The following is a 15,932-nucleotide window of genomic DNA, read 5'->3' as shown; positions in this document are numbered from 1 at the left end:
TACTGTACCTGTTTGGCGCCGACTTACATAATTCCATTGGTGGTAGTGACATTTCAGCGCTGGATATGATTGCTGGAATGAATCGTCGTTCAGTGAGCGAACCAGTGACTAACTATTATTTAGGTGAAGTTAAAGAAATTATGCATTACTGTAAAATTTTAAACTCAGACTTGAAGGAAGCCAATGCTAATTGAGCTTAGAAATGATAATTAAATAATATATACTTAAATATTTCTCACAGACCAAATGATATATTTCACACGTCAAAAATGATACCAACATTTGTATGATTTTTAGAGATTTGGATAAATATTTCAAATAAAACAACGATTAACGGCATCCGTACAATGTTTATTGATAATAATTCATTTAAGTTACCGTAGCGTTCACCGCACTTAACGACACACGATTAACAATTCACAGATAAAAAAATTAGGTAAACTAAAACAAAACCTTTCATTAATGAATTATTTTTTTTTAATAACACAATTCAAAACAAATATTTTAATTTAAGATTCAACTATTAAAAATATTGTGTATCGACAATGACGTAACAATAATTACAACTAACTTTACTTATAACCTAAAATATACAACATTTTTTTTTCAATTTAAACTTGGAAAAGCTTTAATTGAGAACACTGCATTTTCCTTTTATTTAAAAAAAATATAATATGACTAAGAATCGAAATAAAGTCATGTCGAAAATGAACAATGAATATTAATATATTAAATTAATACTTAAGAAACATATTGTACTGTCATTTTGACAGTTAGATTTTTTAAATAATATGATCTTCGCTTTTGTGCTGAATTTGAAGAAAATTGATAAATAAAAAAAAATAACTGTGTAACAATTGCACTTCACTCGTATCGTTTTTTTAATTTTATCAAGTAAATACCACAAATGAACGAACACCAAAGTTTTTATTTTTAATTACATAAATTTAATATTTTTTTAATGAAATAAATAAAATACAATATATATATATATATATATAATTTATTATGATTGAGTATAATCTTTAACAATTAAGAAATTAAATATGACAGTTAAAAAGAAAAGAGAAACCAGAACAAATATTATAAAATTGAATTATTTTCGAGAGCGTGACGATATCGTTACAAAACATATAAAAATATTCTGCGTGCTGCGGAATTTCTTATAATATTGATATAAATATCAATTATGTATAATTATTGCTTGTAGTTTGTGTTACTTTATATATTTTAGTCAAAACTCTATTTAGTTCACTATTTAATCGATTCCAAACCGTTATACGTGTTTATAAAAATGGCAATACGACCAAGCGAAGTTATGGCGCGGGCTTTCGTTGCATCAAACGAGATGAATATGTAGATCATTTCTAAAGTAAGAAGTATAAATTATAAAATAATTAGACAACGATGAAAATATATAAATAATAACGACAACCATTTCAGTTTTTTTTTTTAATTCAAAATTTGTATTACTGACGTTACTGTACAGAATTTATATAAAGTTTACGAACTGCTAAAGGAAATTGGCTTTGTGAGTTCATTGGTTAACTTTTAATTGTTAAATCATTTCATGTCTACGGATTGGTCTCGCTTACCTCTAGCAAAACGCATCTACCAATGAGGTGCGAGTATTTACTTCCCTAGTAGTTTTACTAGTGGAATGGGCCATATTTGACAGGACTCTAATGCAACTTCGCTTGGACGCTCAGTATTGTTAGCATTTTTATTGACTAGACCTCGTTATATACCTCGTATTAACACGTTGACGTCACGTTAAGAAAAAAAAGGGGGGGGCAGGTGTTTTTTGGAATTCGTGTAGCATATATTAGTGAGTAACAATATTATCCAGAAAAAGAGATATTGATGTTTATAATTTTTTCTCAATGTAATATTTCTTAAGAAAAGTGAAAATGTGTGTTCATACTTTCTCTCTGACTTGATCTACCGTGACGATAATACATCGAGGTATATTATGGCAACATTTTGTTTTTTTACAATATTGCCAACTAGGTGTTCAAATATATGTTGAATGAAACACTTTTCAATCTATTTTGAATAGTGACAATCTTTATATGATATACGTTACTCAAATTTTCATTGATTTTACAAATTAGTTATTCTTAGAAATAATTATTTAAACAAGTGACGTCACAGAGTTTAGACCACAGATGGTATAAATTTTTAAAATAAAAATGGTTAAGGCATTTTTTTTTTATAATAAAAGTAGAAATATTAAGATTTACGAGCTCGATTTGTATTTATATAACAGAACCTGCCGTGAATATGTAATTTTTCGTTGTTTCATCTTCACTCTCAACAAAGTTAAGCTACTCAAAGTTGTTAACAAAAACGGTGTTTACATTTTTTACGTTCCTGTTGGTCGGTAGTTGTACTAATTAATTTTTGCGACAAATAAACGTTGAATTCTTCATATTGGTAACATTTTGCATAATCTATACTAATATATTAAAGCTCAGAAATTTGTTTTAGTTTTAGATCGATTAACCGCGGTCGAATTTGTAAAAAAAAAAATCAAAACAAGATTTCTTCAAATGTTCCATAAATGACTGGAGTTCTTAACAAACATAAAAAATATAACCGCATTGATATCTTTATTTATTTGAAGTCGATTAAATTAGTCATCACCTTTTTATTATAAAAAGACATTCGAAAAATTTCATTTTCACGCGTAATATTATTTTAACTGGCAATACTTTGTGTGTATTCAAATTGAAAATAAGAACTCTCTAACTTAAGTCTACTTTAAAATATTATGATGAAGCCATTCTCTTTAAGATTCCTGATATTTATTTAAAACACCATCATTACCTACACCGTTTTATTAATCTTTCGTTTTATTTCAAATTTCGTAATCCTTAACATCGTATAACGATTTTCGACAGCGTGACATTTATACTTCGACAATATTAAAATGGAAGCGAAATCATAATAAAGCACATTGTTTTTATATTATTTGTTTTTAATATTTATTTACAATATGTTTTTAAAAAAATATTTCCAGTATCGTGACGCGACGTCGAGACGCGACGAGACGAGCCGGGACGTGTCGAGACGTGCCGGGTCGTGCCGGGACGTGCCGAGACGGGCCGGGTCGTGCGCCCTACGCGAGGTACGAGTACGTGTCGAGGGTGCCCGGAGCTCGCTCCAGGTATTGCTTGTCTATTAGTGCTTCGATACATTTTTTTATCATAGCTACAGAGGGCGCGAACGAACCCCTCGCTTGAGATACTACCTCCTGTATAAGTTCCGTGTGACGTAGCACCTGTTTCACAAAACAACATACACATTTACAGGGTTTACTTTATACACGCTTTACTTGTAGGTGAGTAATTAGTATCACGCGGCTTCGCTTGCCTCGGTTTACCTATGCTGTCGTAGGTGTTAGGAATCAAAATGCTTGGGGTTCAAGCTTGAATCGAATTAAGCTTGGTTAATTTCGGATCTGTCGTTTAACTCTTAAGGCGTAGCAGACAGACAGACAGATTCAACTTTCTCATTTGTAATATTAGTATAGATTCTTGTGCTATTGTAATTTATATGGATTTGTACGAACGCAATATATGTGTATGTAGGTGCGTGCTCATTCGTTCGCGTGTTTTCATTTTGCGTGTGACGTAAGCGTATTGTACATTTCAATGGCGGGACAAGTAAAGATAAACAAACCTTAGATTAACATATTAAGTGCGATTTGCTAATAGCTCTGATATATTATGCGAAACAATTTTATCTCCAAAGTTCAATAACAATTCATTTCGCAAATCAAATAGTGACTATTTCATACTGTTAAGACTTCGGTTAATTCAGAGTGAAAAATGTTTGTTTATGGTTACTCCTCCTGCCATTGGAATCGACTATACGTTTGTGTTTATGCTCGCTCACCTTCCTCTGCTTCATGATGCGCACGAGCGCCGCCTGTAGGTACATTTTGCGGTCGTCGTCACAGTGCGTCGACTCCGAGCCCCCCGACGCCGACCCCGACCCGCTTCCGCCCCCTGCAAGCGAGTGCACAGTATTTATACATCGGCCCAGATTCGCCATCGACAGCGGACAGCGGAGCGAGACGCACCCTGCCCGGGCGGCGCGGCGGCGCACGTGAGGCGCAGGCGCGTGCGCTTGCAGGAGAAGGCGAGGTTGAGGCGCAGCGTGCCGTCGGCGTCGCCGGTGAGCAGGCCGGCGTCCAGCAGCGGGCGCACGTGGCGCGCCCAGGCCTCGCCCGCCAGCTGCAGCGCGTCGCGCGCCTCCCGCGCGCTGAGCTCGTCCGCCTCCTCGAACAGCAGCAGCAGCGCGCACTGCGGCGTGCTGGCGCTCACGTGGTACACGCGCGCCGTGTAGCGCGTGCGCAGCTCGCCCGTGCACAGGTGGTGCAGCCACGCCAGCCGCCGCCCGCTGAACGACGCGCGGTAGAACGCCTCGAACAGCCGCGCCGGCCGCTCCAGCTGCGCGGGCGGCGCCAGCGGGGCCATGGCGCCGCCCAGCGGCCACGCGCCGGCCTGCAGCACCTGCGGCGGGGCGGGGGTGACTACCTGCGTCGGCTGTGCGCGTCCACCGACACGGCGGTCCAACCGCGTAGGGGACACGCTGATCCGACGGGTCGCTAGCGCTTCAACGAACATACCTCTCGCTACTTTGTCCAAGTTATAATATATATTCATTTGATTATTACTTATTTATTAATAAATAAATCAAACCACGTTGGCCTCGGTTTAAAGTCGTGCTAGCAACGTTTTTTAATCAAGAAATTTCTCAAACTGTATCCAGCACAGTTAGCTAATCTCCGTCAATCTCATCAGCACACTCATTTTGCTATCATATAATATTTGTAATCTCTATTCATATCAAAGAACCAGTAAAGATAAACAAAGTTTGTATTTACATATTGTATTGTTCACTACAAACAGTTCTTGATTAATATAATATCATCATTTATAATAACAATATTCTACTCGGGTGCTTTTTATATAATATAGGTACATGGACCAGCAAATGGGCCATGAGCCAGACATTAGCCATACGCCACCAACTTTTCGAGATAAAATGTTATATCCCTTGTGCCTGTAGTTCTGGTTCACTAACCTTTTAAACCGCAACACAACAAGCATTGCTGTTTGACGGTAGAATATCTGATGAGTGGGTGGTACCCACCCAGACGGACTCGCACAAAGCTATATAAGTAAATCTACCAATATCGACTTTAACTACAACTTTCGATAAAAATCTACTTTATTCGTCCATAATGATTTTCTTATATTAATCGAGATCTCAAGGTCAAAGTTGTTTGTTTGCCTTTACTCGTCCTGTGATTGGTACACGCCATTAAAGTGTTACCTGGATGAAAAATCCTGTGTTTGTACTTAAATTATTATCTCGCAAGTACTGCTGAAACTTTGCGTTGAGGTCAGCCGAGACCGCCACGTCGGTGAACATCCGGTGAAGTTTGTTCGTGAACTCGTACCCGCAGGCCGCTTTCAGGCGGTTTATCATCGCCTCCTCCTGTAATTAGCTTTATTTCAATATCGGTTACTTTTTTATAAAATAGCTAGGGGGACGGGATTATGGGCCACCTGATGGTAAGTGGTCACCACCGCCCATAGACAAAGGCGCTGTAAGAAATATTAACCATTCCTTACATCACCTATGCGCCACCAACCTTGGGAACTAAGATGTTACGTCCCTTGTGCCTGCAGTTACACTGGCTCACTCACCCTTCTAACCGGAACACAACAATACAGAGTACTGTTATTTAGCGGTAGAATATCCGATGAGCAAGTGGTACCTACCCAGACGGACTTGCACAAAGCCCTACCACCAAGTAAAACACCTGACGGTACCACCTGATGGTAATCGGTCACCGTATATCGTAGAAGACGCTCGAGAAATATCAACATTTCACACATCGTGAATACGCTCAGAGCGTTTGGGCATCTAATGTTATGTCAGACATTTACTTAATGACAACTTGCTAATTTACTTTGACACGTGTAGTTAGTATATAATTTATGCAACGTTCAAACTCGCGGCGGATTACGTGGCGGACCTGTTCCATGGAGGCGGAGAGCTGGTGGATGAGGCGGCGGGCCAGCGCGCGCGCGTAGTGCTTCTGGAAGACGTCCTTGTCGTCGACGTACTTGAAGACGACGATGGCGGCGGCCAGCTTGTCGTCGGCGTCGGCGTCGGCGGCGCGGCGGCGCAGCAGCGCGTCGCAGTAGCGCGCCACCAGCTCGGGCGCGCGCGCGCACGCCTCCCCCGCGCGCCGCCGGTTCACCACCGCGCTGCACGCCTTGTCCAGCGCGCCCACGAACGCCTGCGCGCCGCCGAACACGTCGCCGTACAGCGCGCTGTACTTGCTGTGCAGCGACAGCATCGCTTGCACGAAGTGCGCGTGCGCCTGCCGGCGGGAGGGCTCGTCTCAGGGCGGGAATGTAATGGTAATGCGCTCCGGGTGTGCGCGCTCGGGTCGGGGGTGGCCGCACCTCGTCGCGCGGGTGCTCGGCGTCCAGCAGCGCCAGCCCGTCGCGCACGGCCTGCTGGTGCGCGGCGTCGACGAGCGGGCGCAGCGCGGGCCCCCCCAGCGGGCGCAGCAGCGCGTACATGCGGCGCAGGTCGTCGCGCCGCGCCGCGCCCCCCCCCGCGCTGGCCTCGCGCAGCAGGCGCTCCACGTCGGCGTGCAGCGCCGGCAGGTGCGCCGCTACGCAGGCGCGCTCGTAGCACGCGCGCACGCTCTCCAGCGACGACGAGTGCAGGAAGCGCTGCGCCAGCGACACCTCGCGCTCCAGCCCTGGGGGAGCCGGTGGGGCCGTTATCGAATATTAAGCTTCAATAGCTAATTTCTGAAAATAGTGATGTTGGGACAGTGAACCGTCTAATATCTGAAGAAAAGCTGTCACGAGCGTCACAATCATGTGTACCATCGAGCACGTGCTTCATGAAGTGCGACACGTCCCCCTCGGCCAGCAGGCGCGCGGCTCGACGCGAGTGGTAGGTGGTCGCCGCTGCCAGAAACGGCTCCAGAACCAGCTGCTGGTACAATGATAGTGGAGCTCGCACGCGAAACGCCTGCAAACAGAACACAGAAGTCAATGACATCAACATATTTTAAACAGCAATGGTCATTATATATAGTGACGTGTGTGTGCTAAATGCCCCACTGTGTGTCAATACTGGCACGTGTGAGTCACTACCTACTCGTATGTGAGTACCAGTACCTGCACGTGCACGGCGCTGTGCACGGCGCTGCGTAGCGCGTCGGCGGCGGCGGGGTCGGGTGCGGAGTCCCGCGCCGCGCTGAGGGCCGCCACCAGCCTCGAGCTGAGCGCACCCGACAGCGGCCGGACCAGCACGCGCTCCCACGTCAGCAGGCCCAGCTCGCCGACCTAGACCGGACATTACATTAGTTCATTGCATATGGATCTATGTTATGATTTTAATAATATTCTACAACAATCTAAATATAAAAATGCTTGAAACTAAAAAGTCTAGACATGACATTTAAGGAACACCATAAAATAAATCAACGCCATCTAGTGACACTCATTAAAAACGTACCTCCAGCTGTCTTGTGTCGTGTTCTGGACAGCTGACGGTGGCGGCTGATCCATATATTATCTCTGCGTCTGATACCTGAATAAATAAAATTATATATATTTTTTTTAAATAATAGTAGCTATACCCTAAATGAATTAAGGAATTACTAATATTCCTATTTACCCCTCCCTTTAAGCTTATCACTTGTGTCAGGAGTGGGGATGACAATAGCCCAAGGGGTCAGGATCGATCCTGCGACTTTTTACATAGCGCTGTATATAATATATATCAATTAATACTTTTAAATAGTCAAACATGCATTGGCTGTCTTAAGGTAACAGTGCAATGAGTTAAGTCCTATAAATATATTGAGTTTGTATGATTGTAACTTCTGCTCATAGACTATATAAATAAATAAAATCAACATGTTTATCTGTGATTTAAAAATAATTCCCATATTTAAATTTAATCTGGGAATTATTTTTAAAATGACGACCTCCGTGGTCGAGTAGTGTGTACACCGGTTTTCATGGGTACGCCACTCCGAGGTCTCGGGTTCGATTCCCGGCCGAGTCGATGTAGAAAAAGTTCATTAGTTTTCTATGTTGTCTCGGGTCTGGGTGTTTGTGGTACCGTCGTTACTTCTGATTTTCCATAACACAAGTGCTTTAGCTACTCACATTGGGATCAGAGTAATGTATGTGATGTTGTCCAATATTTATTTATTAGTATTATTATTAATATGGTCATTTTCAACTAACAAAACCCCATAACAACCATTTATTAAATTTTATTTGTGACAATTTTTATGGGGACACCCCCTTTAATTGATGATAATGAGTAACTACTGAGTTTCTTTTAGAATATAAATTCAGAATATATATAACATACATTCTTTGGTGGTAAGGCTTGGTACAAGCCCTAGGTAGGTAGATACTAGATATTTATCAGATATTCTAACGCCAACCAGGAATACTGAATATGATTATGTGTTTGAAAGTTGAGTGAGTTAGTGTAATAACAGGCACAAAGAACATAACGTCTTAGTTCCCAAGGTTGGTGACGGATTGGCGATGTAAGGAATGGTTAATATTTCCTACAGCACCACTGTCTACGGGCAGTAGGGACCACTTACCATCAGGTGGCAGGCCTATTTGCTTGTCCACCTACCTATATCATAAAAAATAACAATTATATATGTTATTATTCTCCTGCTCGTTTGCCCCCTATAACATAAAAAAAAATATTATGTATGGCTGTGTATATAATACAGATTACCTTTTGTCTCTTGACATGCTGCAGGTTGAGGTACGAGTAGAGGGAGTTGAGGTACGCCACGCCCTGACTGAACTCGTGCCAAGCCGTCACGTATCTGTGCAAACATTGAACGGTTTCAAGAATACAATAAATGCGAAAGTAACTCTGTCTATCTGTATGTTAATCTTTCAAAGACACACCTTTGTTGGAATTTGTTAAGAAGCAAACTTGAACCCCATGGCCTTTTTAGCCATGGAACTTTTATGACCAAAGCCTAAAAGGCGAGCGACAACAAACACATTATACATATATATATATATGTCGTCGATTATGAATAATTATTAACTTAGATGATTTCGTTGTATCTGTGGGGTTTGAACGCCGTGACATAACGAGTCACGTGATCGGAATCGTTTGAATGGACTGTCACATTTGGAATTCTTTGGAGAGCGATGAGTCGGAAGCTAATTATTATTAGAGAGAGCGATACAGTTCGGGCCTTCCAAACGGGACCGTCGGTTCACACAACTCGGATAGTTATAATATACCTACTTTATAATTTGTGATTGCTGATTACCTACATAAAGTACAAGAATTGTCATATTGTATCGTTGTGGTTAATCGCCTGAGACCTACGCCATGAACCCTGTAGCAGAAGCTCCTACCGATGACGGGCGTGCCGCTGATCTATCATAATCGCCGTCGTATATGTAGGATCTTAAGATTAATACATTTTGAGACCGTGAAATGGATCACTTTGTTTACCTTGAAAGTTGAGTACATATATCATACCATAGACACAATCTATTTTAATGTAACTCAACGCTAACGAATCAGTGGTAAAGGTAATTGGTGTATACTGTTTTAGCACTACGTGTGTACAAACGGGTTGAAATCTTCCTCATTTCGCTAGTAATCAAATTTGTCACATATAAAGACTATTTAACCATCTAGAAAGTTATGTTATAATATACCTTAATATAAAAGAATTATTACAAAAAAAATTGGTCCTTCGAGCAGGATTACCAATTTTACTATAAAGCGACAAGTAATGATATCTCAACCATATTTATGAGTAATGGAAGTATTTAAACTATTATTTACATAACCAATTTCAAGTCATCAAATTAATATTTCATGTTATTCTTCCTTATAAACCCGAACATTATTCCAGTTATAACTAGTTATCAGTGCCAGTGGTGTCTCACTTCTGGACAAAAACCCATCTCTGTTAACGAGAAACTACTAACTCCATATGATCGCTGCGTGACAGATAGACATGAATATATTTCATTGATTGAAAGTTAATAACTCACCTTGTAAGAAGCCCATCATTGTAATCACTGCTCTCAAGCACAGATGATCCTTTGACTCTTTGTAGAAGGCCACCGACATGTTCCTCCAAGAAATTTCTAGAATAAAAGGATAACGTCAAGGCACTATCCCAAGCAGTGCAAGGCGTGGTCATCTTACTCGAATTGAAGGGGCAGAGATAAACAAATCTAAGATTAACATATACTATGCGATTTTCTAATCGCTCAGCGATATTACACTATGAACAGTCACTTGATTAATATATCTTTCATAATACAATACTATAGCGTTTAACTATTGATATCCACTTTAATTTTACATGACAAACACAGATTAATAATTAAGATCTCTAAGTTATGTCCTCTTAATTCAGGATCAAAGTTATTCTTTACTCTTGCAATTAGAATCAGCTGTTTTACATTCACCGAGCTATATCTGCTCTACTGAGATAAATAATATAGTTCTGAAAACTTTTTTTATAAATATACGAAATGCTTAATACTTTACTTTGTTTCATCGTACAGTCGGTCTGCAAGGGGCTCCGGGTGAGCGACGCAGAGTGCATAGACGTCAGAAAAACGAGTGTTCCACACTGCTCGTTCGACCGCACGGAGAGCTACTACTCCCGCCACCTGGAATCATATCGTTGATTTGACTTTCAACAACTATACTAATCTATACTAATGTTATAAATACAAAGTTAACTTTGTCTGTTAATTCACGCTTAAACTGCTGAACCGATTTGGATATTTTTTTAATTAATGAGAGTGAGTGATTAGGGAACATAGGCTAGTTTTTTTATATCAGCTCTAGGGGTAAAATGGGGGAGATAGTTTGTGTGACTAAAGCCGCAGGTTCAGCTATTAATATTATAAATGCAATAGTTATTTTGTTTGTTTTGGTTTTGAGACTGAACTTATTAACTGATTGTCATGAAGTAAACATTGCTAGTCTGCTAGAGTACCGGAAAACATGGGGTACCTAATACTTGAGTACCCCTCACTTAAGGGAAGAACAAATTAATTATAAAATTCAAAGGAAACTAAGTAAAAGCTCATCTTAAACTTTACAAAATATTTCTAACAATAACCAGTGAATTTTTCATTTCTTTTTAACTAACATCTTATACTGATATATAAAAAGAAATATTTCTCTAAGTATGTTCTAGTATTGATAATTGTTTATGGATAGAACTTTACATTTTGATATGTTTTTGGCTCCGGTATAGCTCAAAGGTGGTCCCAACTTCATTGATATTGAACATTGTTAATGTTTGGAACAAATAGAAAGTCAGATTTTATTATTTCGCGAAAATCTCTTTGAGTAACTTTGTGAGTTAATTTAACAACATTAATTTGGTAATCACGCACTACACAAGATTAGAATACGAGATGAGAACTAAACAATTTGTTTTAATAGTGTGATAGTTGATAATGGGCTACAATACACAATAATCTCGAACAGTCCGCTAAATAATTGGTGTTCCAATGTGACATTTCTAATATTTATGCCATAAGAAACATGAATTTGTGATTTATACTTTTTCACATATAATAATTGACACAGATATATAATATTATATTATATTATACAACAACAATAACCTTATCATTGTTCTCTCACACAGAAATGTTTACAGTATTTTTTCTTAACCTAGTTGTCATTTCTTTTAAGATTTAAGAATTGGTTGTGTATAAAAGACTATCAAGCAGAAAACACTATAGTACTAGTAATATAGACTACATATACTATCTAGAATCGATGTTAATCAAATCAAGTTAATCCTATAAAATAATGATTCACAAGAGTAATTAAATCCTAATTAATATTATAAATTTGAAAAAAAAGTTTGTAACTCATGCATTTCCCCGATTATGATTTTGCATACTCATTGTCAGGGTTAAAGAAAAAGGATCTAGTGATATAGGAGTAACTCTTGCGCTCCCCAACCCATAAATATGGATAAATACTGTCTCAAAATAGTATTCTCAGGCTATTTTACTAACAGTTTCCTTAAGGTTGGCCCAAGTCTCCTGAAAGTCCACATTCCTAGGCTTAAGAGACATCATTTGGGGAACACTTCATGTACCTGAAATTATAAAAATTAAAATATGCATGAAGAATGAAAATCTTGGCATACCTAAAGATCAGCTTATAAAAAGGTTTTTTATAATGGTTATATAGTATAATAATTAAATATGTGATATCTATTAACATATTTAATTGTAATTCATTGAAAAAAAACAAATGAAATAATATTAGAGTTAGCATTGATTTAATATAAGAAATACCATTAAGTAGACAAAAGTTACAGGCTTTCATTTTTATCATAACATAATTGACAATATTTTATATGTAAATAGATTATTTTACAGAAGAATAATTTCACATAAGTTAAAATATTACCAGACAACAAAAAATAGTCGATAATTAATATGTTTTCAAATATATATAGACTACAAGAAGCTCATGATGATTGTTCTGCTGAAAAGGGGACAGAACACATTTACATATATTTTAATAAGCAGCCAAATGATACTGACAATAAATACCTACTTAAAAACAATAACAAACACGAAATAGGTTATATACAAGTGATGCATTGCTATAAATTGGAGCATTCTAACTGGATTGCATGGAAGATGTGTGGGCATACGTAAGGTAGTTTAATAGCAATATACTTAGTTGTATGAAGATTTCAGAGTTAGCTCGAGGGTCACGCAGTCCGGCTTGCGTCTCGAAACAAACTTGGCAGCGTGACAACAACGAACAAAGCTACACAGTGACCAGATCGAAATTACTCAGCGAAATCATCTCGCATCAATAAAACTACGCCATTTATAAAATTCACACTATCGTAAAAGTAATTACTCACTCTATTGCTGTTTTCTTAAATTCAGCAGCTCTAATAGTATCTCAAATATATCTTATTCTCGTTATATGTAAAACATAATCAAATGAAAATAATTAATGAAGTTTGTGAGTTCGAGATAATTTAGGTTTGACATTTTGATTTTTTAATCGGATTCGAACTTTGACAGATGTTTTAGGCTTTGATTCCGGCTATTTGTCTATTAAAAATTATCGATAGACAAAATATTATTTAATCATTTAATTATTATCAATATATGCAGCTAATAAATAAATAATTGAATAATATGAATATCACATATAATATTAATGAGACAATTTATTAAATAGTTAAGTTACAAAACCTTCGTGGTAAACATGAAATCGTTGTAAAATAATTAATACGAATGAATCTTATTCAATAATTAATATAATAAGTGATGTTAGTATTATTCAATAGCTAATTTATTAATATATAAGCTGCTTAGCCTGATTTTATACTCATTAAGTGCTTGGGGTCGTAGCGTGAATTTAAATAAATATAATTTCTGCCTTGCTCAATAATTGGTCTCTATGTACCTAACCAAATATATTTTTTAGATTCATGGTATGAATGATACCAGTCTGATACCATTCAAACCATCTTAAAACAAACAAAACCTTCATCTATAAGGATACGCATATAGTAACAGACGTGTACCTGTTATCATCTCATTTAAATATTCTTACTGATATCAGTGGCGTAGCTAGGTGGGCAAGGGCCCTGGTGCATAGGAAAAGAATCGGGCCTTCACTCCCTTTTTCCTTTTTAACTTATATTGCTCTTCAAAATTTTAGATATGAAAAAAAATCTTGTGAGCAGGGTTAAGGTTTTCTAGCTTAAGGACCTGACGAGTTGGCTGACCCGCTCTTTCAAAGCATAGGTTAGAGGGCCCTATGAGCTCCGAGGCCCTGGCGATATGACGATAGCTACGCCACTAACTGAAATACTTTACTTTTAAATTATTGGTACTTATTTAAAAATTTGTAAAAAATGTATTAATGTTTCTTTTTGTACCTTTTAATTTATTAACAAAAAAAAAATTAAGTATATCCCCTGTTTTTCTAGATATGTTTAAATAGATATTACGGTAACATGGTTGACTGAGACAGTTTTATACGGTTGCAGAGTCTACACGCTCTTGACTCGGAGAGCACGCAAAGTCATTGTTCCTGGAAATGAACTCTTATGTAGTATTGGATTTTCCGTCTCATAATATTATTGGAGCGAGGAAATACTGTACCTGTATTTGCGCACACACATGTGCAACGAAACGCAACTATGCATTATTCATTTATTTATTTATAATTTAGGTAACAAACAATACAATAGTCAATAATAACCACTCTTGAGAATCGTCGCTGTATCCAAAATCGCTTAGCAGGACGTCTTCTTCGCAGTCTGTCCGTTGAGAACAGCCGCTGTGGCCGTTATAGGTTAGTGGAACTTTATATTTGTAAATTTCAAATTAAACACCTTTATAATCGACACATTTTATTATAACATCCGAGTATCACAATAAGAAAAACAAGATCATACTTGTACACAAATACACTTGAATAAACTATACTAAGGATTATTTTAATTTAGCGATGACATTAATACTTATACAATTATCAGACGACGTAGAATTCGGCCGTGAAAATTCAGAATGTAATATTATGGGATAATGACTACAATAATAATAATATTCAATGAATACATGTATCAGAATAGCGTATCATAAGGTTTTTAATATTTACGATCGAGTAGAGATTTGAATGTCGAAATAGTATTATCTAACATAATTATACTATTGTGCGAATATTCGTGTAGCGTTGTCACAATAAACATCTGCATACGGTTTAAGGCAAATTGCACACATTACAATTTATTTAGATATTAATAAATTCGATCAATTTTTTTAGTTGCACCTTTCTATCGCCCAAATACAAGACAATAAGTTAAATTATATTGTGTTGTTATATTTGTGTAAAACCTTTTCTAAAACACGCTGTACCAAAATCGTTACCAAAATCATGTTAAAATTCAGCGTTTTCAGAGTGATGCGCGTTCAAAGTTTTTGTGTATATGTAAACCGTTCGGACATGGTGGAGTTTTTACTACAATTATTTATACTAGGATTATTTTCTATGACTAAGTGACATAAATTCATTGTAATATTTCTCAAAAATACACAGAATTGCTCTATGTTATATTTACTCTACTATATTTCATAATTTTATCTAACAGGCATTTAGTAAGTGGGTCTATTAGTTATAGTTGGTAAGTGGAATAAATAAAATCATATAAGGAACATATATTAAAAGCTTGACTAAATGATGTGGCTCACTCGTCCTTCACGTATACTGCTATGTAAAGTATTACTGTTTGTGAATGGTATTTAGTGGTGAAGGTGGGATTGTACCACTAAGTGTCACCAGTCAGGTCTCTTAAATATTTCAATTCCGAATCATGTGACGAGAGATCAAATTTTTGGAAATGTATTTTATGTTGCAATTAAAACAATATATGTCGTCAATTCATAATATTTAATCTCTCTTAACAGTCTCCTTGGCTTAGTGGCGAAGATATAATATTGAAGATCCTAAGGTCCTAGATTTATAACACGTGCCACGTAAAGTCCTGCGCCGGAAACCTCGCCGGTAGTTTCAGAAACAGAGTGAATTTGGTTAATCATTAATGTTAATACAGTAATTAAATTCACGTTTAGAAATTGTATTTATGATATATAAATACATATTTAGCTCCTTATTAAAATTATATCTACACTGGTACCACTGAAAGGCTGAGAAGAACTTGCATCCAGAGCGGTATAATATTAAAAAAAAAAAAAAACTAAATACAGAACTAAAAAAACAGAAACGGAATGGAATGTTTTCTTTAAGTTAATGATAATATTAAAATTTATTTTAATGAATATGAAATT

At 37.4% G+C, this 15,932-nt stretch overlaps 1 protein-coding gene across 1 annotated transcript; it reads right to left on the bottom strand.

Annotated features, from left to right (window-relative positions):
• Positions 1-2,959: 2,959 nt before the first annotated feature.
• LOC113391708 (cullin-2) lies at positions 2,960-13,135 on the bottom strand. The gene is made up of 14 exons (XM_064220010.1): positions 12,989-13,135; positions 12,120-12,202; positions 10,621-10,745; positions 10,116-10,211; positions 8,821-8,914; positions 7,564-7,638; positions 7,224-7,391; positions 6,927-7,074; positions 6,492-6,796; positions 6,056-6,406; positions 5,347-5,511; positions 4,088-4,520; positions 3,901-4,013; positions 2,960-3,283 (listed from the first exon to the last, which is right to left on the bottom strand). The coding sequence occupies exons 2-14, from the start codon at positions 12,180-12,182 to the stop codon at positions 3,122-3,124; spliced, it is 2,298 nt and encodes a 765-aa protein (XP_064076080.1). The 5' UTR covers positions 12,183-12,202; positions 12,989-13,135; the 3' UTR covers positions 2,960-3,121.
• Positions 13,136-15,932: the final 2,797 nt, after the last annotated feature.

Source organism: Vanessa tameamea, chromosome 30 (assembly GCF_037043105.1).
Source record: "Vanessa tameamea isolate UH-Manoa-2023 chromosome 30, ilVanTame1 primary haplotype, whole genome shotgun sequence".
Taxonomy (NCBI): Eukaryota; Metazoa; Arthropoda; class Insecta; order Lepidoptera; family Nymphalidae; genus Vanessa; species Vanessa tameamea.
This window is presented reverse-complemented; position numbering and strand designations above follow the sequence as displayed.

Bases quoted from the DNA above. Each gene is read 5' to 3' on its own strand.
- LOC113391708 (XM_064220010.1), bottom strand. From the start codon at position 12,182: ATGATGTCTCTTAAGCCTAGGAATGTGGACTTTCAGGAGACTTGGGCC. The intron at 10,212-10,620 runs GTAAAGTATTAA...CTTTTATTCTAG, and splicing joins CGACTGTACGATGAAACAAA to AAATTTCTTGGAGGAACATG. The intron at 4,521-5,346 runs GTAACACTTTAA...GCCCCGCCGCAG, and splicing joins ACACAGGATTTTTCATCCAG to GTGCTGCAGGCCGGCGCGTG.